Source organism: Salminus brasiliensis, chromosome 1 (genome assembly GCF_030463535.1).
Source record: "Salminus brasiliensis chromosome 1, fSalBra1.hap2, whole genome shotgun sequence".
Taxonomy (NCBI): domain Eukaryota; kingdom Metazoa; phylum Chordata; class Actinopteri; order Characiformes; family Bryconidae; genus Salminus; species Salminus brasiliensis.
In genome coordinates, this window is record NC_132878.1 from 28,737,747 (window position 1) to 28,763,023 (window position 25,277).

Here is a 25,277-nt window from a genome sequence, read left to right on the forward strand (position 1 = left end):
TCTCTCACCTTCCTTCTCCTTCTCTGTAACTCTCTTTATGCTCCCTTTCTCCCTCACATCCCCTCTTTATGCTCTCTTTCTCTTACTTTACAGGCTCTCCCATTCCTCTCTCTCTCTCTCTCTGTGTGCGTGCTGGAGGGTGAGTTAGTGTGAGCTGACGGTATCCAGAGGCGGTGCTGATGCAGAATGACAGCGAGTGACATCATTCTCCTTAAGGAACACACACACACACACACACACACACACGGCTAAGAAAGTTCTCCATGGAATCATATTAAATCAGCACAAAACACACAACTGTCATGACACACACACACACACAGAAGCCACATTAGATTATCCCTGTTGCACTCTGAGGCTACTCCCACTCAGTGTATGTGAAAGTGTGTTTCTCCAAAAGAAACAAGAGAAAACTAAACAGAGCAGAGTGTGTAATCAGTACCCCTGAACAGGTGAGTTAGTGTGTGTGATCAGTACCCCTGAACAGGTGAGTTAGTGTGTGAGATCAGTACCCCTGAACAGGTGAGTTGGTGTGTGTGTGTGTGTGTGTGTGTGTGAGATCAGTACCCCTGAACAGGCGAGTTAGTGTGTGTTTGAGATCAGTACCCCTGAACAGGTGAGTTGGTGTGTGTGTGTGTGTGTGTGTGAGAGAGATCAGTACCCCTGAACAGGTGAGTTACTGTATGTAAAAAAAACAAAAGCAAAGTATCTCAGCGCCCCCTGATGGACACAGTGGCACTACAGAGAGGTAAAATCACAGGCGAGGGTTTATTTTGTTCCAAAAGGTTCTTTTGTCTCCGACATAAATACAAACAGGAAATGGAACAGTGGACATTTTCTTTTTGTAAATAGAATAAAAAACACTTGGATTTATATACAGTCCAATATCATATTATACATGTAGAGACACACTCACTCACACACACTCACACTCGTTCAGCAGTTCAACACAGATAAAAAGAGGGGGGGTCAAAATCAAATTGTGACACAAAAAAAAGAAAAAGGAAAAAAAAAAGGGGGGGGGCGAACCAAACTCCTAAATATTCATTTAGATCTGGAACGTTGTACAGAAACCTCCACAGTCGCCTCAGCAACCCTCACCATGATTACACCATCACCATAAGAACACACCCTCATTTTCATGATTTTAGCCTAAAACACAGACCCACCATGACAAAAAAAGAAAGAAAGGGAAAAAAGCAAATGAGTCAAATAAAAAACGTTAACACACAGGGAAATGGGTTCTGATAAAAAGTTAAGATTCAGCAAAAGGAAAAGAAAAAAAGATCATCCGTTGCTCCTGCAGTCTTACATTCTAGCGGACCTGCAGCTATGGTGGGATGGGGAGGGAAAAAATAAAAAATAAAATAAAACTTAAATACAAAAATCAGCACCAATTCACATTTTCACACACTTTTTTGTGTAGAATATATAATATATAATTATATATTTAAAAAGATATATAACAATATATTATACCTAATATAACTAATTGCAATCTTTAAACTGGAGTATAGCAAAGTCGATCTCTACGAAGCTTTCTGGGAGTTTTTCCATTCAGGCAGGAAAATAACAACGAACGCTCTCACTGTGATCCGGCCTATCCTGAGCAAGCACTGCGGGTGTGTGTTTTTCTTTGTAGTAAATTCTAACTGCACACTTAAAACAGCCCAGATGCGAACAGTTATTTAGGGTGGGTTTGATGTGAAACACTCTGCTTTAGGTATTGTTTAAAGTGGTGGTGAATGAAACCTCAAAGCTCCCTCACAGAACATTATTACACCAGATTACTGACTACAGTGATTCTGATTCTTGAGTCATAGTAATACCATAGTCTAGAACTGCATTATTAAGTTATTAAAACAGTGTGGCAAAAAAATAGATCCTAAACAAAAGGCATTTGTTCAGATCTGTTGCTATAATCATCACATATAAAACCTGTTCAATTGAGACACACGTTGGTTTACCGGTGGTTTTAAGTATAAAATCTAAAATAAAATAATAATAAAATGGCTATTTATATGTCATGATGACCCCTGGTTTCTAAAGAAGTCTGAGTTTTCTACATTAAACCACAATTTCACACCAAACCTTACCCTGAATGTGTTCATCTCAAACACTGAGTTACGCAGAGAATTTTTACAGACCGGGAAGGAATTCCACCTTAATGCTTCCGATAAGCTGCTGCTACAGGACTGAAGAGCCAACAGAAATACAGAGAACTCCCACTCTGGCCCAATCAACATCTCTCCTGGAGTGTGATGTTGTTACGGCAATTGAAGGAACTTTGTACATTAAGGAAGCTGGAGCTCTGTAACGGCTCACAGAGAGGAAAACGAAACAAGAACACAGTAAGCCTCTAAACCCACGTCCCACACAGGAAATCTCCTTTAGAAATGTCGATTTAAATACTCATTCAGAGTAGTTACACTTTTATAAAGTTCTGATTTACAGCTGATTGTCTTTATAAAATAACCTACAAATCAAAAACTCTTCTATAAGTTACAAAAACAAAAAAGCCATTTTCTACACTGCCTTTAGAAAAGAGCGCGCGATCCCAGCACGACTCTGGCCTCGCCGCCACCAAGAGGGAGAGAGTTTTCACATTTAGCGTGGGGTCTCCTGCAGGGGGCGCCACACTGCAGAGTTAGACTCGCGCTGTCACAAACTGAAGAGTTAAAGGAGGGAGTGCAGCGGACTCTGCAGCTGGAGGAACAGGAAGTGTGTGTGCAGGAAGAGAGCAGAGTGTGGAAGTCTGCTCCAGTGTCTCTCTCTCGCTCTCTCCCTCTTGCCGTGAAGAGCTCAGCCGATCAGAACATCGGCACATTCAGCACCTGCAGAAACAAAGACAACCGTTACCGTCACTGTGGAGCAACAACACACACAAACACACATGGAAAGATGGAGAAAGGTGGAGGAGTGACTGGAGGGAGGGAAGGTGGGATGAAAAGAAGGATGAATAAATAAGAGGGATAAAAAGAGGGAGGAATGGACGGATGAATGGAAAGATATAGGGATGAAGCTCTTACTGAGTCGTCCATGATTGAGGAGGGGTCGAAGTAATCAGGTTTGAGTTCAGATCTCTCTCTGCGGTTTTTGGATGGAGGCTGCAGACAAGCACAAACACACACTGCTCACTCTGCCTACAGATTACACCAGCCACAAGACTCTGATCCTCTATTCACACACACTGAGCACATAATATCTGTGTTCAGTCTAACATTCACTATAGGAAAAAGTGTTTTATACTTGAATCATAAACATGCTCTATAATGTTCATATGATCCACACTCTCATTCTGACAGACTGTAATACACTACAGGAAGTGTAGGGGACGCTCTATAATGCTTTATAATGTTCATATGATCCACACACTCATTCTGACAGACTGTAATACACTACAGGAAGTGTAGGAGGTGCTCTATAATGCTCTATAATGTTCATATGATCCTCACACTCATTCTGACAAGACACCATAATAGGGGGTATGGTGTAGTGGTGTGCTCTATAATATGCAATAATGTTTTTGAGAGCCACTTCTCCGTGCTCTAATGGTTTAATACAATGTTCTGCTCTAATTGGTTACAGTTACACTACACTCTTCTGATTTGTTAAAAAGGGACCTACCAGATCAATGTCCATGGTGTCAAAGTCCATGCCCTCATTGAGATCCTCCAGACGCTGCTCTGAGGACATCATCACATCCTCCACAATTGGCTCCTCGTCATCCTCCATCAGCCCTGTGCTCCGCCGACTAAGATACACAAACAAACCAACCTGAGTTTATATTCATACAACACCTTTCTTGAAATCAAGGTCACTGATCAAGCAGCAGAACAAGGTCAAACACGACTGTAGTTAAGAGGGTGAGGCATAATGATTAATCAGCGGTAGTACAGAGAGGAATGACTGTGCGAGAACAGAGGAGTATGTAATTATGGAGTGAAAACTGAAATAATGAGATGTCACACTCTCTGCAGGAGTGACTTTGCAGGTCTAAAAATGAGGATGCTGACAAACCTGCAAAGTTCAGGAGAGAGATTAAACTGAGGAAAAGTGCAGCAGAAACTTATGGATTTGGGACCGACTGATACAATTGATACATTGACAGTCCATAATAACTGGACGGAATTTCTTATATATATATATATATATATATATATATATATATATATATATATATATATATATATATATATAAATAATATTGGCCTTGTGCTTTAAATAAATAAATGAATAAATAAAAACAAAAACAAAATAAACAAATAGACTCAATATGCACTTAATGTCATAATGGTCAGGTGAAAACAATCTTTGCAATATTTTTGTTTAGTTAGTTCTTTCAAAAAAAACAAAATGTGCAAAAAATTCTATGATGATATGAAAGTAATTAGACACTTTATTCTTAACTTCTTGGCTATGATGCCACAAGGTTTGCACACTTGGATTTGTGGATTTTCTGGTGTTCTTCTCTGCAGATACTTTCAATCTTGGTCAAATTAAACGAGGACAGCCATTTTCACGTCTTTCCAGAAATGTTCCATTAGGTTCAAGTTAGGGCTCTGGCTTGGCCACTCCATTACATTCAAGAGTTGTCCCTAAGCCCCTCCTGTGTTGTCTTAACTGTGTGCTTAGTCATTGTTCATTCAGCTTTTCCTCAAACCTGACCAATAACCATGTCCTAGCCACTGAAAAACACCCCCACCATGCTTCACTGTAGGAATGGTATTAGGCAGGTGATGAGCAGTGCCTGGGTTCCTCGAGACATAATGCTTAGAATTAGACATCAGTTTTTTTTGTCTTTTCTGTTGTTGTTTTTTTGCAAAATGTGATGCATCTTTTACTGAGGAGAGTTACCTCTCTTATCAAATGCCCTTTTCCCTCGATTCCTTAGTTAGGTGGGGTGGCAAGCTCCTCAGTTTTCCTGGTTGTTCCAAACTTCACCATTTACGAATTATGGAGGCCACTGTTCTCTTGGGGACTTTCAGTGCAGCAGATTTTATTTTGTAGCCTTCTACCTTCTATATGTATCTCTAAACAATCCTGTCTTTGTGCTCTACAGGCAGTTCTTTTCCCCTCATGGCTTTGTGCAACAGCGCAAATTAAAATTTTTAATCAAGCAGCAAAAAGCATGACGTGTTTGATTTTGTTGGCATTATGTAAAATCACAAGTCCTGCAATGTAACTACTGCGCATGCACACATTGCGATGGCGATGCAGAAACGATTGTTGTGCAGCCCTAATACACAGCTTAACGCTGCATAAATATTTGCAAAGGACAATTGATGGCACAAATATTACTACCTTACTAACGTGTGTATGTGTGCGTATGCTTACATGGCGTGCTGCATGTGACTCCTCATCTTGGCGTTCTGGATGTTGGCCCGCTCTTGTTGCTGCCTCTGGGCCAGCATCCACGCTACCTGCGTACTGAACACATATACACACCCACATTAACAATGGCTTTCAAAATGGATGGATAATAACCTTGACTGGGTTTAACCAGATATACATAAGTTTGTACTTAGGTGTGTGTGTGTGTGTAAATTTGCTCTTAAGCCATTAGTTACAGTTTTAAACTATAACTAAATTCAGCTGCATCTCTAAACTATATTAGTGCTGAAGGTAAAACCACAGCACAGCATTAAAAGTGGATATTTATTTATTTATTTTTTTTTTTTTAGCTCAGTAACTAAAGCAGCCTTTTGGTCAGCTTATGTGCTTAATCCTCTTTGTGCTGTCTGTAATGTTACTGCTGCTCAGTGGGCTGCAAATTCATGTGTGTTGACTTGCAGTTAACAGCTCGGTGTGTGTGTGTGTGGTGTGCACGTGTTTACTTGTAGTCGATGGCCTGATGTGTTTGCGGCATTGGTGTGTGTTGAGGTTCGTTGCTCATGGTATAAACTCCCACGTATCCCTCATCTGGGCGGAGCTTCTTGGCCTCCCGCAGAACAGTGGAGGTCATATGGGGCGATGACATCATCACAGGAGTCTGTTGTACACTCTGGTCACGTGCCATCCACACACCCGCATCACTGCTGCAGCTACTATCTTCTACACACACACAAAAGTTTATCATTGGTTAGCAACATTAGCCTCATAGCTACAGAAAGCTAATTTGAGGCAGTATAAGAATCCATTACTTGTTAGTTACATTAGCTTCATAGTTTTAGTGTAAAACTAAAAAAAAAGCATCAAACATGTTTTGCCTTGTTTGAGTAAATAAGTGGTGGTGGTGGGGGGGGGGGGGGGGTACTGAACCATAACCTTAATGCACACACACGTGTGAGTGTGTACATACCTTCAGGCAGTTTCCTCTTTGCAGGTATGGGGGTGATTTTGGTCTTTTTGCTGCGAGCAGAGCCCCTGCTGCTGACCCCGCTGATTACGGACATGGTGTCATCATCAGCTCCAGCCTGCAGGGAGTTTCTGTAGGAGATCAGTGGCAGCCAGCACTCCTCCCTCTGCAGGGACATCTGAAACGTCATAAACCGCTCCAGATACAGGTGCCTATAGACCCCGTGATGGGTAAGGGGAACAGTTACTGGATTAAAAACTTATTTTAGCATAAATTTAGCACTCATATACACACTTATTATGCCAGTAAGACAGAGAGAAACCAGGACAGATAGAGGTAACAGAGTCTAAAAAAAAGTTTTTCAGAAATTTAGTTCAGAAATGAAGAAGCAAAATGAGGTTCATACTCTTTTTAATGGGATTTTAATAGTAAATGTAAACACATGCTTCCAGCTAAAATACAGTTTAAGAGCTGCATGTGTGAACGACCCGTGTACAGTGTAAAAACAAAGAGTGGGATGTAGAGGGACAGGCAGCGGGAAAGGGAGAGTGAAAGACTTACACAGTCTTCCTGTCCTGTCGCAGCAGTTTAGAGGAGAACTCGCTAAGGACGTCGAGGAAGGCCAGGTTCAGAGGGGGTCCGCCCTCCCCCTGCGGACTAGGCTCTTTAAATGCAAACTCTATACCATCCCTAAAACACACACACACACACACACACACACACACACACACACACACACACACACACACAAACACACACAAACACACACAAACACACACAAACACACACAAACACACACACACGCGAACACATACTTTAGCTGGTCCAAATACAATGTAAATGTTTGTATGTTGTACATGTGTGCGCCTCCCTGGCTGTGGTAAATACATAGGATAAAAAATAAAGAAATAAATAAAAAAATAATAATAAATAAATAAATAAAACAAGGCCTGCTGAACAATAGTTTTATGAATGTATTTTTCTTTGGATTCAACCTTCAACTATTTTGCCTTATGTAATTCCAGTGCATACATTTAGAAAGGAAAGAATACGGGTGTTATGCAAATGTCTATGCACCCCTGTTCAAAAGATTGTGTGTAAGCAAGTGAATCCTCAGCAGAAAACAACCTTAAACATGCCATTTTTCTATAGCAATAAGACAAGGCCGTGCGTTACTGCGAGTTTAGGTGTTTTTGGCATGACACAAAGTGGAGCAGCGGTTTCAAGTGGCTTAGGGCTTCTATAGCGGTCAGCATTAAATCTGAAACATTACAACAATGTTCAATTAATAAACATTTATTTACAAAAAATAATTATATGAATTATATGGCACCTAAAAATATAAGACTTCATTACTGAACTATTAAATTACAGAGCTGAAAAAAATTCACAGTAACCATTCCTCCACCAGTCAATGTAAACTGCGGTAGCTAAGCAGTCTGACAGGAAAAGTGAAAGTTTCCATGTTTAATATGCTGCAGCTGACTGACTGGGTTTAAAACAGTGGCGCATTTATATGGAATTATGTGGAGTGGTCATAGGTGTGACAATATTGTGCATTTCACAACGGGTTCAAACATGGGTCAGCCAATCAGATTTCAGGACCGGAACTATCCGCTTTAAAAACACTGTTCCTATTTTAATACCAACAAAAATGGATTGGAAACAAATAAAACATAACATTAATTGTGCCATTACTTTTTTTTTGCAGTTGGTTAAATCAAGCAAATAAACATTAATAATGTGGGTGTCTGTAGAGTCGATGGTATAAAACTGTATATCCAATGCTGGTTTATTCTGGTTACCACATTCGTCCCATTATGTCAGCAAACCCGCTGCTTGCCTCTTTTAACCTCGAGACCAGTGACCCATTGCAGTCAACTGAGCCTCGCTGTGCTGCTGGTGTACCCGTAGGTTTGGGGTGTGTGCATGTGTTCGTACTTGTGTAGCATGGCGATGGCCTCTCTGGTCTTTAGCTGGTCCAGGCCGAAGGTGAGAGAGAATCTGCGAGCAAGTTCTTTAATACCACAGAACGCAGAGGACGAGCGATCAAAATTACAGCCCAGCTCACTTAGCATCTCGTTAAACAGCTGAAACACACACAAAATGAACATTACAATAAATTACATACGCACACACTTAACTACACACACATGTTCATGGTCAGGGAATACTATGTGCAATACCCCCCCCCTGTGCAATTAAGAGTCTTTTGCTGTAAATAATATTGTTTATTGATTTTTTCATTCTTATTTATATTGTGCATATAGTGTAAATTATTTATCTAAATTTTTGTAACTGAGTGTCTTGCTATCCCTTTCTGCTGTCACACTGTGAATTTCCCCACTGCGGGACTAATAAAGGACTATCTTATCTTATCTTCTTATCTTATCTTATCTTATCTTATTTTGAACATGCACACACACTTATCAAACGCCCACAAAAACATTAACATTTCCTGACTTTAATATTATATCATTAACATCATGAATAAGATTACGCCACATTAAATGTGTAGTCGTTACCTGCTGCAAGCTGAGAATGAGGGTTTTGGCGCACTGGATCTTGTCGATCTGCCGCGTTTTACTCATCGTCTCCTTTATAATGTCACCGTAGTCGTTATAGTACTGCAAAGAGAAGTAAAGCATTAGTGGTGGGGGAGGTAGAAGAGTGAAAGTGTGTGGTGCTGCAAAATTCTGACATTACTAGTACAGTACAGTCAACTTAAAATAGAATGTTGGGCAAATGAGCAAAGGCATGTGTAGAGTAGGAATGGTGCAGAATTTCAGCAGAAAAGATTTGGCGAATTGTTCATGGGCGCAACCCACCACCTCAGCTCTACTGCTCATCCCACAAACACATGTTCCTTACAAATGTGGCACCATATAAAAGGGAGATTAACAGGCTTCCCAACGGCATAAGATTTATTGCCAAGAATCATTGTTACAACGAAGAAATAATCTACCCAACCCAAAGTTGCTGATCTAGAAACAATTTAGAGCACAATGCACTAATACATACATTATGTTGGTTTGTTGATGTGTGCATCATAATTTTTCAACCCACAAGTGTTGTGCATAGGCCATGTTTGTGTGTGTATATAATGAGTGTTTAAATCTTACTCTCATGTACTGTTTGAAGATATCTGCTCCCGTGCTCATGTCCACCACGTTGTAGACGATGAGTTTGCAGTAGGCTGCCAGCAGGTTCCTGCGTTTGTGTAAAGCTTCAATCTTACCGGCTTCATCATCCTGCTGCCCATCTACACACACACACACACACACAGATTTGGTTCATTTAACAAAGTACAGTTATTTGTGATATAATTCAGTCTTTCCCGTTCCAACACCAGGATTCCCCCATGCTATCAGTGCTAAGAAGGTAGAGGCTAGCATGTGTTTGCTCAAGACACTGAAGCTTTTCAAAATGCTTTTAACACAATACCACAGGAGCTCAACATGCTTGGAGAAGAACACTAACTTCTAGCTCTTTACAGAGATAGTCTGTGTGTTTCGTGTTCTGCAGTGTTTGTTTGCTCGCTGTTGTGCGTTTTTGTACCCGTGCTGTTGTCATCATCCTGGTCAATGAAGACGTGGTCAAGGATGAAGTTGAGAAGGTCGCTCTGCAGCGAGGAGTCGGGGCTAAACACCAGTGGCTCCAGAGCTTCTCTACCAGACGATACTATCTGATGACTAAAGATCATCAGGGCATCGCACAGGATGGTGAATGCCTGCAGAGAAAAGGACAGTCAAATAAACAGACAGACAGAAAGAAAAACAAAAGACATGAGACCTCAATCCCCTCACCCCTTCCAGCCACTGGCACACAAATACCTTGTACCTCCAAAATGATAACTTTGAATAGGAACATTTCTTCCAATTCCACTTCCAATTAAAGTAGAATTAAAAAGACTTTATTCCAACCAATTTTGGAGCATGTATATTGTAAATGACAACTGCCAGGTTCAAATTATTTAGAGCAAAAAACAGGAGATGGTGCTGGTATTTCAGCAACAATAAGATTTCACATGAAATAAAGGGCAAAGCCTGTGCTCGAGTGAGATTTTTTTTTACCTGTTCTTTAACCGCTATGCTGACGCTGCTCAGGTATCTCTGACACATGAGACAGAATGCTCGCATCTGCTTCCTTAGGGTTACCAGGTCACCCTGCAGTATGGCAGTAAAGAGAGAAGGATAGGGAGCCATTTATATATAAATAATGTTTGAATTTCAAATTACATTTATATAATTAAGTCCAACACAGTCAACCAGTTAACAGTCAAGTTTACTTCTTTAATTTTACACTGGAACTATGAGGCTAATACAGCTAATGCGTAACAGCTTACACCTCAACAATTAGCACTGGAGCTATGATGCTGAGTAGTGAACAAGCAATGGACACCCCCCAGAGGTTTGCAGCCTTTTTTGCATTTTAAGACTAAAATAACTAAAATGATCTTGCTGTTTCTCAATATTTGCATTATGTTTGCTGTAAATTGAGTAACCTCTGAACCACACATATGCAAAATGATGAAATACAAGCATATAGATATTATTGTCAACAGCAATAACAAAAATTTTGCAGCAGTGAATAGTTTTCCTAAGAGGCTACTAGCACAAAGGAGCTGAACTACTGATAAGATGTGATATGTTACTGAATTAATGATAGTCCTGGCTGAGTTAAATTTCATATTTGCAGGTATGGTTGGGGTTTAGACTCTAAAGTGTGTGTGTGTGTACAACTACATGTGTTTTAGCACCTTTTTGGAGCTGCCCTCTGAAACCTTAGCCAGGTTCCAAAGGATGACATAATGAGTGCACTGCAAAGCATGGATCACAATCTGAAAAACACAAACAAACACATAAAAGTCTGAAATAATAAATGTTAATAACAAATGTTTAACATCTGAAATAACAGGTGTTAAAGATGACAGACTGACGGTTAAAGGTCAGTACCTGTTCAGGCATGTCCCCGTTTTGCAGGCCAGTGTTCAGCAGTTTGTAGTTGCTGGTGAACAGATCCCACTTAGTGAGGTCGTGGGCACTACAGAGAACACACAAAATGTTAATACACATTGGTCATCAACATTATCTTTACAAATACATAGCAGTGCCGTCACTGTTTTTGTGTGATCTTCCAGTCAGGAGAATTCGCAAATACGTGCAGCATTACTGCCACACTAAATGGGTAAATCTGTCCAAAACCACACACTGCTGCATTAAACACACTGCATAATAGTGCAGGACCATTAGCAGCACATTCATCACCGTTTAATACAGTAGTTTGTGGTTTGGGACGCGTGGCCTCATAGGCTTAGACAGAGCGTCTGATCTCAGAGCTGCCACAGCTATCAAGATCCGGTTATCTCTGTTCTGATTGGCTGTCTGAACGTCTGTATATTAGTAATGGGGAAAAAGTTTTCTGAACTGACCAAAAAAAGAAAATGGTGTAAATGAATCACAAATCCTGAATGCACTAGCATATACTGAATTTTACATTATTATTCTAGACTTTAGCTTGACCTTACAGTATTATTTACATTATTAGCACAGAATCTTCATTGCATATTTTAAGTACATTAAAAATACTACTAAAATAAATAGATAGATAATGCTGATAATACAGTTATCATCATTAGCAATATAATTCCATCTCTACGTGTCACATACTTGTGGAAGGCGGTGATTCTCTTGAGTGTCGACAAAACCTGATACGCATCATCTTCATCAGGCTCCTCCCCCTAACAGAAAACACACACAGGTTCAGAAACACAAACAACCAGAACACAAAAATCAGGTTTCCAATCAAACATTTCCAAAAATAAAAAAAACTCATGTGGAAGGAAACCGGTGAAACGCCCGAAAATAAAACAAACAAACCCTGCAGCAGCTCTGTTGACATAGTTTCTGTGAGAACACCAGTGACTTTAATCTGAAAATTATGGTGAATTTTGGTGCACAGGGGAGACAGTGGTAAAAACACAAAACTGCTGTGGAATTACTTAATATGCAAATGAAGGTCATCATTAGGTTTTCTTGTCCAAGGTTTAAGGTTTTCATGTCCAAAACCTCCTTCTGAAACAGGCATCTGTTCTAAAATAACACCATTATTAGTGCTCCACTGGGTTCATAATGGGGAGTAGTGCTAATTAATATTAATATTAGCTGGTTGATTAGGTTTCTAACAGAAACGCTTATAAACAGAATTTTTTTTCCACCTCAGAAAGATATTGAAGAAATAAATCACAATACAAGAAAATAGTCAGAGAATCTCAACACTCTGTTCCACTGGGTGGGAACAGCAAATAGCTCCAAATAGCTATAATGCTAAATATGCTCTGCTACATTACTTATTCGCAATGTTTCCATCGCTGTTTTTCGCATTTTGCCTTTATCTATAAACACTTTTCCACCGTTTTTCTATATGAAATAAAAATTAAATAAAATGTGGCTGAAAAACACACTACACAAACACATACCTCCTGTAGGAAGTCCTCAAGCAGGCGGTTGAACTTGTCCACTTGTTCATCCAGTAGCTGACTGCGTGCAATATCGACGCGGTTGAAGATTGTGAACTCCTCATTACACAGCGCATGGAAGGTCATAGAGCACGCCTCCAGCACGTCTGTCTCTGTGTGCTTCTCCACCACGTCGCGGATCTGACGCAACAATGCCTCCAAGTGCTGCGGAGGAACACACACAGAGGTGAGGAGAGGAAGGTTACATTTCTTTGATTTGGTGAATTAAATAATTTATTGTTTAACTTGCCACATTTTACTACTTTTATTATTTTTGCTCTTTGGGTAATTTTACCAAATAACCAGAGCTGCATTTTAATGTTTCAAATATGTAAAATAAAGTTACTGTATCTAATGATGTTCCATTATATCAGAAACATCTGTGTGTACCTTCTCTAGTCTGCCAGTAGTGTAGATCTCCAGATCGAAGTACTGCGGTAACTGTAGCAGATTAGTAACCTTCTCAGCATCCACAGAGTACTGAGAACGAGAGAAGAGAGAGCGAGAGTTTTAGAGTGCAGTATGCCTCAGTGCTTCACAGTAGGTTCAAAGTTTTTATTAAAAAACAAATTCCATTCCAGTAAGATTTGTTACAGAGAGGAAAATCCCCTACAGTAGGGTATAACCCTATAGGGTATATAGGGTAAAACAGTCTGTTAAAAAAATCTGTATGGATCACTTGAACATTACAGAACAAATCCTACATTTCCTGTAGTTTATTACAGCCTGTGTTTTATGTATACAGTGAGACATAAAATCTACTGTTACATTTTCGTTTGTTTCTATTCCTAGGTTTTAATGATGTTCATAAACATCATATAATGCTGAACTTAAATGTGTGCCTCTTACTTTAGCCAGTAACAGCGGCAGTGCCACAGCAAAGATTTCTGTGATTTTTGTACGGTCGTCCAGCTGTGTTTTTTTTTCCTTGGCAGTCATGACCTGGGGGAAAAAATAAAAATCATGATTAGAAGAACTAGAATATGTACTTAAAAAGAGAGAAATGGTCATGTTTGCAAGTATGCATGAGAAAGAGAAACAGGCAGTGAGGGTATTTGGATTCATGCATTTAGCTCACCCTCTTCCCCGTCCCACGGCCAATTGGAGGGTGGCACTCACAGGACTGTCTGACCGCACAGAGCATGATCTCAATCAGGGCAGTCTCCTGCCTGTCTGTTAGAGCTGAAAATACACCCACACACACAAGAATCGAAACATTCTCTCAATGTGTCACTTTACCATAGACCTCCATATACTGTGGGGAACAAACAAAGCAGTATGAGTGGGTAAGGGTGAAGTGTTGTATGATCAATGGGCAGGGTACCAGGGCAGCAGGCTGAATAGGCAGACATATGTAAACTGAGTTGGTTCTCGAGACATCAGAGAAACAGTGAATTTAAACACAATTTTTGTTTGCTGTTGTGTTAATTGTGGAAATTCTTGGAAAAAGCTTTTCATTTCTATCTCAGTACCAGAAAAAGAAACCTTGTATCTCTAGTTAAATGCAGCATCAATTGTAACCTTAATAGATCAATGTATAATGTTTCAGTTTAATAAACAGTTTAATTAACAAATATATTTGAAGAAATTTATTTAATGATGTAATAAACCCACCTTCTTCACCAGGAAAGGGTTCATCCAACAGGAGGCTGATCATACTCTCCCAGTCCTTCAGCAGGTCAGACGCACACTCCCACATACTGTCCACCAGATACGCTCCATGCTCATGCAGCTACACACACGCACGTTAAAAGAACACAAAATAAACAGATATAAACGTCTGGGTTTTTTTGCTAATCCTGCTTTATAGTTTATTAATTATTCATGACACCTATTAAGACTCCATCCTTATCAAAATGCAAGATATATTGGTTCTAGCGATACATTCTTAAAAACTACTATTCAGATACTCTCCCGTACTGAATAGAGTCATTTTAATTCACCATCTGCTGCACTTTATCTAATTTAACTAGTCTAATCACACTGCTTGTAATGAAACTTGCAGTTGATCAGGATTTATTAAGCACCAACAATATCCTCCATATGCTTAGAAAAGCATATTGTGCATCACAAATCAACAAAATTGATGACAATTCACTAAAATATCATCATATTGCCAAGCTCTATTTAAGGGCCTTCATCAAAGAAAACTACATTTCCCTTGTACTGAAATAAACGCCAAGTTAAAATTCCATATGACACAGCTCATGCCTTCAGTCCATATATGGAAACTAAGCTGTAAAACCAGCCCATTCTGAACATACAGTTTTTCTGATGAGACAAGAACCAAATTATCGACATATTTTGCAGTTTAGCACTACCCACTCATACTGCAGTTCTCCACATTTACATGTAAGTATATGTACATGCCACCCTTCCTAATCAGACAGGCTGGTTTATAACAGCTCATTCACATTTCAACATTCCAGCATACGCACCTCGCTCTCCAGGAAGAAGAAGACCGTGGTTTTGATGAGGTTTGCATTCAGACACTGACGGCCTCTCCGTGGTAGCCCCTCTTCCTCCGGACCACGGTGACTGAACAACCTGTGCACACGCACACACACAAATGCTGTTTACATCATGCGTTTTGTATTTGAATAGTGTCTGGAGCTACTCTGGCCTGATTATGTATACAAAGTGCAGTGTAAAGTGTTTCACGTGTGACCAGAGGACATTCAATGTGCCTTCCCCGCATAAAAGCTTGTCAACCTGTATGTGATTTCTGTTTGACTTCCTGTGACCGTCTGTAAACATGGTTTCTTGACTGCTACTACCAGTATGTTATACACTCTTAAACCTAAAGAAAGTAGGGGGAGGAGAAAGAAAGAAAGAAAAAAAAAAAAAAAAAAAAAAAAACACAGCTTCTGCATCTGTGAAGTACAAGGCTGTGTCCTGTAGCTGCTGTGATTTCTGCAGTGGTCAAGACCACAGCTGTATAGAAAACTTTCTGGACACGACAGAGAAGTCAAGACAGGTGGAAATGAACTGGTTTCAAAGATACAGAATATCCGCGCATCATCAGACATTCGACATTCGTTAACCTGCTGTACGTCCTTTTGAAGTATTTGGTATTTGGCATGTCTGTAAGTCTGGGAGGCATGTTAAGCGCTGAAGGCACTCATTTGCCAGCAGACTGCACTGCCCAAAGGACAGTAGGTCTGGAAGTGTGAGCGGTTTCAAGGAACGGTTGCAGGTTCCACAACAAAGCAGAACAATAGATGTTTCTCACATTCCTATAAATCACACCAATCACACTGTAATACTGCCAGCTGTGGTCATTCAATTACAGGTAAATAACACACCTACATACAAAGACACCAGTATCCATTACAGTACTAATATCAACTCCATTTACACTGGTTTTCAATCACAGTCCATCCTGGATGTGATTACACCTTGATTTTCATGTTGTCATCATTGAAAATGCATGATAATGCCAAGTATAAACAGCCCCGGAGACACACAGAAAGGGACACATGTAGAAGTTGGTGTGCACTTCTACATAACGTCCACATGGTGGAGCTGCTGAGTCACATATGAGTCTCTTACTCACTCTCAGCAAGTGGAAGAGAATACTGCTGGTGTAGTCAACAGCAGTTAGCATTAGCAGCAGAGGCAGCAGCCTGAACACATGCTCAGCTCTACATTAGTGGAGTGTAAGGACCACCCTGACACAACATGTGCTTAACTTAACATGGACATTAATACACACATGCAGCAATTCTACTGGCATGATATACAAATTTCACAATGCAGACTATGGACAACACATTAGTTCAAAGTAACATTACTGATTAGTGATGCCAAGACATGATTGGGATGGGACACATGATTCTCTAGTATTAAAACTCATTTCCTCATTTCCATGATCACAAAATATCATATACATTTACTTGCTTTAAAATGTATAATTATTCAAAAAATATTCAAAGCATACATCAAAACTGTTTCTTAAATGTAGTTTTAGGGAGATGATTACTTTCATGGCTTCTTTAAGAATGTTTGACATTTTTAACTGGAAAACATTCACATTTATATAGGAGTTCGTCTTATTTTCATAGATATTTAGATACTATCTTAATTTATATAAAAATGTTCATCACATCTAGAGTCTGACTGCTATAAAACATTTGCAGCTGGCACCAATATTACAGTCATAATGTCCATTGCACTGTCTTTCTGTAATTCTTTGTGGTTTTCGTTTGTCAGATCTAATTCTTCCATCAGTTCTCTTTGTAAAAAAGATGGCATACGTTCTAATACGTATAACTAATAATTGAAAAATGAAAAATAAGTAATGTTTGAAAACACATTTATCTGGGTGTGTGTTGCTCCAACATGACAAGGGATTTAGAGAGGTGCTGGAGGAGCTGGGGGGGGTTAAAGCAAGTACAAATCAGATTTGATAGTTCAAGTAACTCACTTTTTGTAGAGGAACTCCCCCGCCGCCACAGCAATGGGTCTGTGGGCAGAGTAAACCAGGTGATATATACTCTCACAGTCTTCAGCCGTCAGAACTTCATCACTGCTCCTGTACACGTACAAACACACACACACACACACACACACACATTAAAACAAAGCGTAAACTACTGAGATGTTTTGCTTTTCTTAAATTCTAGGTCAGATGCTCATCACTGACTTAAACCCTGTCAACAATCTATTTTCAGGTCTTTCAGCTGCTAGTTTTCTTTTTTATTGCTAAAATTGTGAACACTAATTATAAAAATGCAGAATCAAACGTTAGACCACTCTTCCTAATGTGAGATCCAAATGTTCACTCACTGCAGGACAAGCGTGAGGAGTTTTATCGCCTGAACAGCGACATCACACTCTTTATCCAGTGCCATGGATACGATCCGGTCCTGCACAGAGAAACAGTCCCAGATACAGATTAGGCTGACAAAATGCACATTAGCATAGTTAAATGCAGCCATCTAAATGCCATATTAGACACAAGCAAGTCTATCAGAGATTACAGAACAACTTCACATGGTTAAAAGGTGTGATGAAAGTAAATTTGGCTTCTAATTAATTTTTAGGCTCCACTTGAAATGGTGAGCTGGCTACATTCAGGCTTCCACACCTTGTTAGCCACATTAGCCTAGTAGCTCAAGAGTAATCTGTAGCTTAACTACTGCTTTTAATGCATTGCAAGAAAGGTTGTGGAGGACAAAATAAGATTGTGGACACTACATCACAGTTCTTTAGGATTGCAACAATGCCTGTGCGACAGTGTAAAACATGTCCAGGTATAAATCTCACCTTGAAGCGGCTGGTGAAGAGCTCCAGCCTGGCATTGAGCTCACGGTTATAATACAAACCCTGTAGAGCCGTTAAACACTTTAACCTCACCTCCCCCTGCTGCTCAGAGACAGGTAGAGAGAGAAAGACAGGTAGAGACGGGTAAAGAGAGACAGGTGTTAGGTTTTTGCCAGACATAAAGACACGTCACAGCCGGCCCCATGTTGGCCAAAAAGCTCCAGTTTACATGCATCTGTCCAGACTCTCTCTGCAAACCTGAGACAAGAATTTCTAGGTTCTACCCTTTCTCAGTGTATTGTCAGATGTTAAAATCACTCCCTTTTATGTATTATAAGGATTCTGTGCTTGAAATGGGTGCAAAACCAGGAATTCAGAGGGGCAAACAAAGGACAAACATTTTTCACAGTATTGCATGAAGAAAAAGATGTGATCTGAAACACCTTCAGTGTGTATACAGACATGGTGCTTCAAACACTCACTTTATCGTGCATGGTCCAGCCCACGTATTTCAGGTAGCTGTCGTTTAGGAAAGCATCGCTGTACATCTTCATCCAAACCCCGATCTCCTCAATACAGATCGCCCTGATCTCCGCAATCGCGTCCCTGATAAACACAATCACAATCACACACATCGTACACAAGTATTTTGCATTTACTAAAACGTGTTTCTGTCAGTATGTGGAACCAACTACTCTGTTCCTTAAACTTCGAATATTCATATCCTGCACCACTTTCCTTATTAATATTAATGAGGGTGTATGAATATGGATGAAGACGCAGTGTGTACCGATATCTGTGAACAAACACTCCTTTAAAGATGGCGTTCATCATGTTCTCAATCTCATCCTGGTTTTCCTGGAGCTGAGACACACACACACACACACATTAATTTTACAGAAACTTCCAAATATTCTAATTTAAGTCATTAGCTATTAGTTATTGCGTTTGTGTATTAAAACGTGAACGTGTGTTACCTCTTTTCTTTTTTGCAGCAGAAGCTCCAGGCGATCATTTGCTCTTTTTCCAAGGCTCTTGTTGCGTTCAGCTTCGTACTGTCTCTGTGTGTTATCCATGTTAATGCTCAGATTCAGAGCCACGTTCACTAGCGCGGTCATCAGTTTCATTGCTGAAAAACACAATTTAGTGCAGAAGTGTGAGAGTCTAGTGATATGTAGGTGAGAATAAGGGGGCAGACTTCTAACTGCAAGTCACCAAGTGTTGTCTTGTAATTTTGAGTACCAAGTACCAAGGGCCAGTTTCCATTGCCAAGGTCCATGACACCAAGGGACCTTTTGCACTCGCTCCCTTTGCCCAATGGGCACCACACTGCATCCACAATCTAAACCTTCCGGGTGGTACGTCCACATGGTTGTCCCACCTTGCTTGTTTGGGCTGAGCCCCACCTGGGTATGTGGGCTGCCCTGCTAAAGGCTCCCACCTGTGGACACTACCCCCAGGCGTAGATCCAGAGGTAAGTACCAGTAATCATTTTCCGAACACTGTACTGACTTCTACTCTGTTGAGGATTGGGGATGTTTTTTGGTTCGTGTTTGTCAGGACCTTTACCCCAGAGATGTTCACCTTAGGAGGCCCTACCAGGAGCATACAGCCCCTGGTGACCTAACCCTGGAGATAATCAGATCACTCAAGCCCTTCCACAACAACAAGGACCCAATCCAAAAAACTTAAAAGACGTTCATTGTTAAAGTGCACAACAGTTAGAGCGGATAAAAATGAAATTTCCATGACACGCTACAGTCTGAACATCTCTGGTCAGAGGTTTAAAAAAAAAAAAAAAAAAAAAGTTAAGGTAAAGGTGGGTTTACCTGCGAGTGTGCTGGTGTGTCTGAAAGCTCGGACCTGCGAGTCAGACAGGCCGGTCAGCAGGGAGATGACTGTGTCCATCATGTACTCATCGTAGATGATGCTGTACTGGCACTGTCGCACCAAAACCGAAATAAACTCACAGAAACCCCACCGAAACTTCTTCCACACTGGCCCTGCCATTGTCAGAGGGTAATCTCCACTGTCCTGTATACACACACATACACACCATCAATCACAGTCTCTTTTAGATACAAACTAACTAGACACAACATGTATAGGATACGTACATATTAGGATACAACATCCTATTTAATTGTCAATGAATATAGCAGGGATGGACAGAATAAATAAATTCTGGGCTGATAGACATTTTTTTTAATATACATACAATATCTGGTATACTGTATGTATTGACAGATTAACCCACAGTGTATGCGGTGTGTGTTGAGTGCATTGTTTGAGTTGGTCTGGTGGATACTTTGGTTCCAGGTTAAGATGTTGCAATGACTTGCAGGCCAATGAGGGGTACAGGAGTGCTTTATGGAAACCATAAAGATTTTCAACTGTTTATAAATACTCTGTAAAAATACCTGTTTACATTCCTGCTTGCTTTGGGGTGCAAACTGCCTATAAAGATCTGGGTACAACCTGGTGTCTTCAGACTGAGATAGGATGCTGCCACTGAACAATCGCAGAATATAACCTCTCCCTACTTCTCTAATCTCCTGACTCTTCTTCCTGGCCCAAGAATCAACTAAACAACAGGGCCTATAAATCCATGTGGGAAAGATCAAAGAAAGTATTGCACATCCCTTCAAAGTAAAGTACAGGTGCTGGACATAAAATACATTTTACATGAGAAAATAAGGACTGCTAAGAAAAGCTCCGATCTTTTATCATAAAGCAGTGAGAAGTTAGCTTGAACCAGCATCAAATAACACTTACAAAACATTAATAAGCAGAAAGTTTCACATGCAGTATTGGGAATAAAATGCAGATATTTTAGTGCAGTAGCACAGTGTCTCATCTGGAGTTTAATAAACACATTATCACATATCAATAGCTTCGGATATGAACAAAAACTAAACACCTGTCTGATACTGATTAATCTTTTAACCAATATGAATCTAATTTCATCTTGCATCCCGTGAAATATTTTTATGTACCATATATTTGCCCTGTTAAAATAAATAGAAAACCACTGCTCCATTTAAAAAAAAAAAAAAAAAAAAAAAAAAAAAAAAAAAAAAAAAAACAACACCATATGTAACATATAAAAGTTTTGGCTTTCAGTGGTGCAGACGCACTCCAAGAATAACAACAATTACTGAGTCTTAATAATAATTATAATAATAATAATAATAATAATAACAACACATATTTTCATAAACCCCATTCTGCATTCCCGTCCAACCCTCCCAAAACACACACACACACACACACAGAGAGAGAGAACCTCACCTCATCAAACTCCTCTGTCATCTTTCTTATTATCTCAGAGTTCTGCATGTGTCTGAACATCTCCGAACTCACAGCACCTAATACATAAATAAATGTATAATTACACAATTGTGTATAATAACTGTATATTTATTCATTATAACACAGGTGTGGCTTCTACCTTTGCAGCCAGAGCACTGTATGAAGAAATTAATGAGCTCCAGCAAAGCGATGTCCCGGTCGTTCTTATACGCCTCAATCCAGTCATCCACCACCGACTGCACAGAAAGAGAAAGATTATAAAATCCACAGGTTATTTTAGGTACCAACAACTGATACCGACTGATTGAATGATTGATTAGTTCTGCCACTCCAACTCATCTTAAAGGATAGAGCTCCATCACTCCAAAGGAAACAGCTGCCCTGCTATAGTCCACAGTTGGGTGGGCTTTATACCCCTGTAGTCCACACTAGGCACTGGACACATTAATCTTAGGCACATGTGCTTACAGGTGCTCCAGAGCATCCCATTCTATTGGCCAGTGCTTTTCTATGTTGAGTTGTGTGTAACTGAGCAATGCAGACGTTTTAAAGCGGCTGAACTGATTTATTAGCAGGGCATTCTGAATACGTTCATACATACAGTGCATATGGGTGTGTATATACCTGTGTTGCGCTCTTGCCCAGCTTAACGATCTCGAACAGGCTGAGATTCTCCATACCGTTCTCCTGGTGGTGGCCGTTCACTCTGCCCTGTGCACGCACCGACACACCTTTACCCTTCTCACCTGGGGCCTTTTTACCCTTCTGGACATAAACACAGACAGGCACACACAAAAGATTAGTTGCACAATGTTAACATGCATCCTATTTGCCAGCCATAAAGCGTAAACATACCTCATTAAAAGTGAGAACAGCTGATTGGGCTGCTGAATGTGTATGAGAGTTCTGATTGGGTGATAACTAACCTTTCCTTTCCCAGGTTTGGCATTTCGCCCCTCGAGATCCTCCAAGTCTGTATCAGAGGACAGCTGGGTATCTGCTTCACTATACACACACGGACACAAACACACACACTTAGCTAAAAGCGACAGTAGCAGCAGTAGACACATACAGTTCAAAACACTCACTCCATCAGGAAACCAATGAGGGTAGCTCCAAAGCATATAGGTTTCTGTATATTTACTGCACCCTCTGTGGGAGTTGAGAGGGTGTAGTGCACTCTTACTGAGGGAGGTGAGGGTGTAGCATACTCAGAGGGAGGTGAGATGTAGTACACTGAATAAAGCAGCAAGTCTTTCTTTACCATGTTCAGGGTGTAGTGCATTTTCACTGAGGGTCGTGAGGGCATACCGCACCGTCGGTCAGGGTTATGAGAGTGTAGTGCACTCATGGGAGAGAAGGTGTAGTGCACTCTTAGTGGGGGTTGTGAAAGCATAACACACCCTCAGTGTAGTGTCGTGCACCCTCAGTGTGAATCGTGAGGGCGCAGAGCGCCCGCACCGAGGCAAGCGAGGCGGGCGAGGGTGCTGTGCGCCCGCACCTTCATTTATACTCACTGAGGAAAGTGGAAGTCTGTCTGTAATTCCTGAGCAGCGATCATTTCTTCAACATTTTCTGTTTCCTCGTGAGTGTGTAAGACTGTCCCCCCGACACAGGAGGACCGCACTGGACCGGACACCCGCTCTGTGTGGTGGAGGGGGAGAAAAAACATAAACACTCTGTACTGTAAACCAGTTGCACCACACAAAACACCCTTATAGAGACTCACAGACAGGCAGAGGATCACCTTAAACAAACTTCAGGCTATCCTAAACGGAGGAAGAGTGATAACAGTGATGGGTGGCTATAAATTAAGGGTAAATATGTGTTTAGTTTTTTTTTTCCCCTCTGAGCTGTTTGGTGGTTCACCTCCACACCTGCAGCTGAAGTTGGCGGCTTATGAGACTTCTCTGTTCCACCTTAAAATGTGCAGCGGTTACAGTCTGGCGCCTCGGGTGCTGGAGACGAACTGCTGCACCATTTAAGGTGGAAGAGAGAATTTGGAAAAAAACAGCCAACTTCAGCTTCGTGATCCCGGTCAGGCTGTGAGGGCTGCGGCCTCCATCTCAGTGAGGACACAGCTAGCTAACAGCTAAACAAACGCAAACTCGCGTTAAAGCGCACAAATAAGCACCGTTTAAGTCTGTAAACACACCATGCTGCTGTTTCTACGCCCACGGCAGCCTCGAATGGTTACAATTTCGCACAAAATGTACAAAACACACCGAAGGTAGAGTCAGAAACATTAGCGTTAGCATTAGCTCCGTCCGAGCTAAGCGGCTAACGGAGCTAAAGTTAACCACTTAGCAAGCGGCTAACCCGCTAACCAGCTGAGCAAAAATCCCGCTCCGCCGTAGCCGGCCGCACCGCAAAGTCAAGTAAAGTGAATAAAAGTGACCTAAAGTGAAGTTTACAGGAAAGTTTTACAGCGCAAAAGCTCAGCGCCGCGGCGTCCGCCATTTTACAACTTACCGCCGATATTAAAGATCAGAAACAGCGCTCACAGAGTCCGATCAGAAATGAGCGGATCTTTATAACAGTCCGGGGTTTGATCGGAGGCCGGAGGGCTGTGCTTTATCATCAGAAATATTCCGTATCCGAGACGATAAATGAAATAAAAATGAGAAATAATGTGAAAGTGGCTCTCTCCTCTCTGCGCTGTTTGTTGTTGGGCCGGACGGAGGCGCCGTCTGCTGGTCAGTTCGGGTCACTACAGTCCCTCACCATAAACAAACACCAGTTATGAAACAACACATTTCATTACATTACAGTACATACAGTACAGCTCAACCTGCGCAGCGTTTACAGTGACAATAAGTAATAATAATAATAATAATAATAATAATAATAATAATAATACACCCATATAAATGACTCAAATTAATCTTGAAGATGGACAATAAACATTGGTATATGAAATAATGAATGACCAACTACAAATATGCAGAGGATTAACATCCAGAATGAAGCTTTAATAACATTCATATCCAGAATGAAGCTTTAATAACATTAATATCCAGAATGAAGTTCTAATAACATTCATATCCAGAATTAAGTTCTAATATCATTAATATCCAGAATGAAGCTCTAATATCATTAATATCCAGAATGAAGTTCTAATAAGATTAATATTCAGAATGAAGTTCTAATAACATTAATATCCAGAATGAAACTCTAATAACATTAATATCCAGAATGAAGTTCTAATAATATTAATATCCAGAATGAAGTTCTAATAACATTAATATCCAGAATGAAGCTCTAATAACATTCATATTCAGAATGAAGTTCTAATAACAATAATATCCAGAATGAAGCTCTAATAACATTAATATCCAGAATGAAGTTCTCATAACATTAATATCCAGAATGACGTTCTAATAACATTCATATCCAGAATTTAGCTCTAATAACATTCATATCCAGAATGAAGTTCTAATAACATTCATTTCCAGAATTAAGTTCTAATAACATTCATATCCAGAATGAAGCTCTAATAACATTCATATCCAGAATGAAGTTCTAATAACATTCATATCCAGAATGAAGCTCTAATAACATTCATATACAGAATGAAGTTCTAATAACATTCATATACAGAATGAAGTTCTAATAACATTAATATCCAGAATGACATTCTAATAACATTCATATCCAAAATGAAGCTCTAATAACATTCACATCCAGAATTTAGCTATAATAACATTCATATCCAGAATGAAGTTCTAATATCATTAATATCAAGAATTAAGTTCTAATATCATTAATATCCAGAATGAAGTTCTAATAACATTCATATCCAGAATGAAGCTCTAATAACATTAATATCCAGAATGAAGTTCTAATAACATTCATATCCAGAATGAAGCTCTAATAACATTAATA

At 40.1% G+C, this 25,277-nt stretch overlaps 1 protein-coding gene across 1 annotated transcript; it reads right to left on the bottom strand.

Moving 5' to 3' along the window:
* Nucleotides 1-749: 749 nt before the first annotated feature.
* On the bottom strand, nt 750-24,073 carry stag2a (STAG2 cohesin complex component a). The gene is made up of 34 exons (XM_072676639.1): nt 23,865-24,073; nt 22,910-23,036; nt 22,319-22,397; nt 22,017-22,157; nt 21,532-21,628; nt 21,372-21,448; nt 19,910-20,114; nt 19,058-19,209; nt 18,871-18,944; nt 18,563-18,686; nt 18,084-18,182; nt 17,604-17,683; nt 17,242-17,349; nt 15,254-15,362; nt 14,430-14,547; nt 13,894-13,997; nt 13,665-13,757; nt 13,206-13,295; nt 12,777-12,980; nt 11,968-12,038; nt 11,254-11,341; nt 11,058-11,138; nt 10,372-10,464; nt 9,857-10,028; nt 9,421-9,560; nt 8,824-8,925; nt 8,240-8,388; nt 6,860-6,988; nt 6,302-6,510; nt 5,838-6,054; nt 5,338-5,430; nt 3,628-3,754; nt 3,030-3,107; nt 750-2,834 (listed from the first exon to the last, which is right to left on the bottom strand). Exons 2-34 carry the CDS (start codon nt 22,951-22,953, stop codon nt 2,811-2,813), a joined length of 3,771 nt encoding a protein of 1,256 aa, XP_072532740.1. The 5' UTR covers nt 22,954-23,036; nt 23,865-24,073; the 3' UTR covers nt 750-2,810.
* Nucleotides 24,074-25,277: the final 1,204 nt, after the last annotated feature.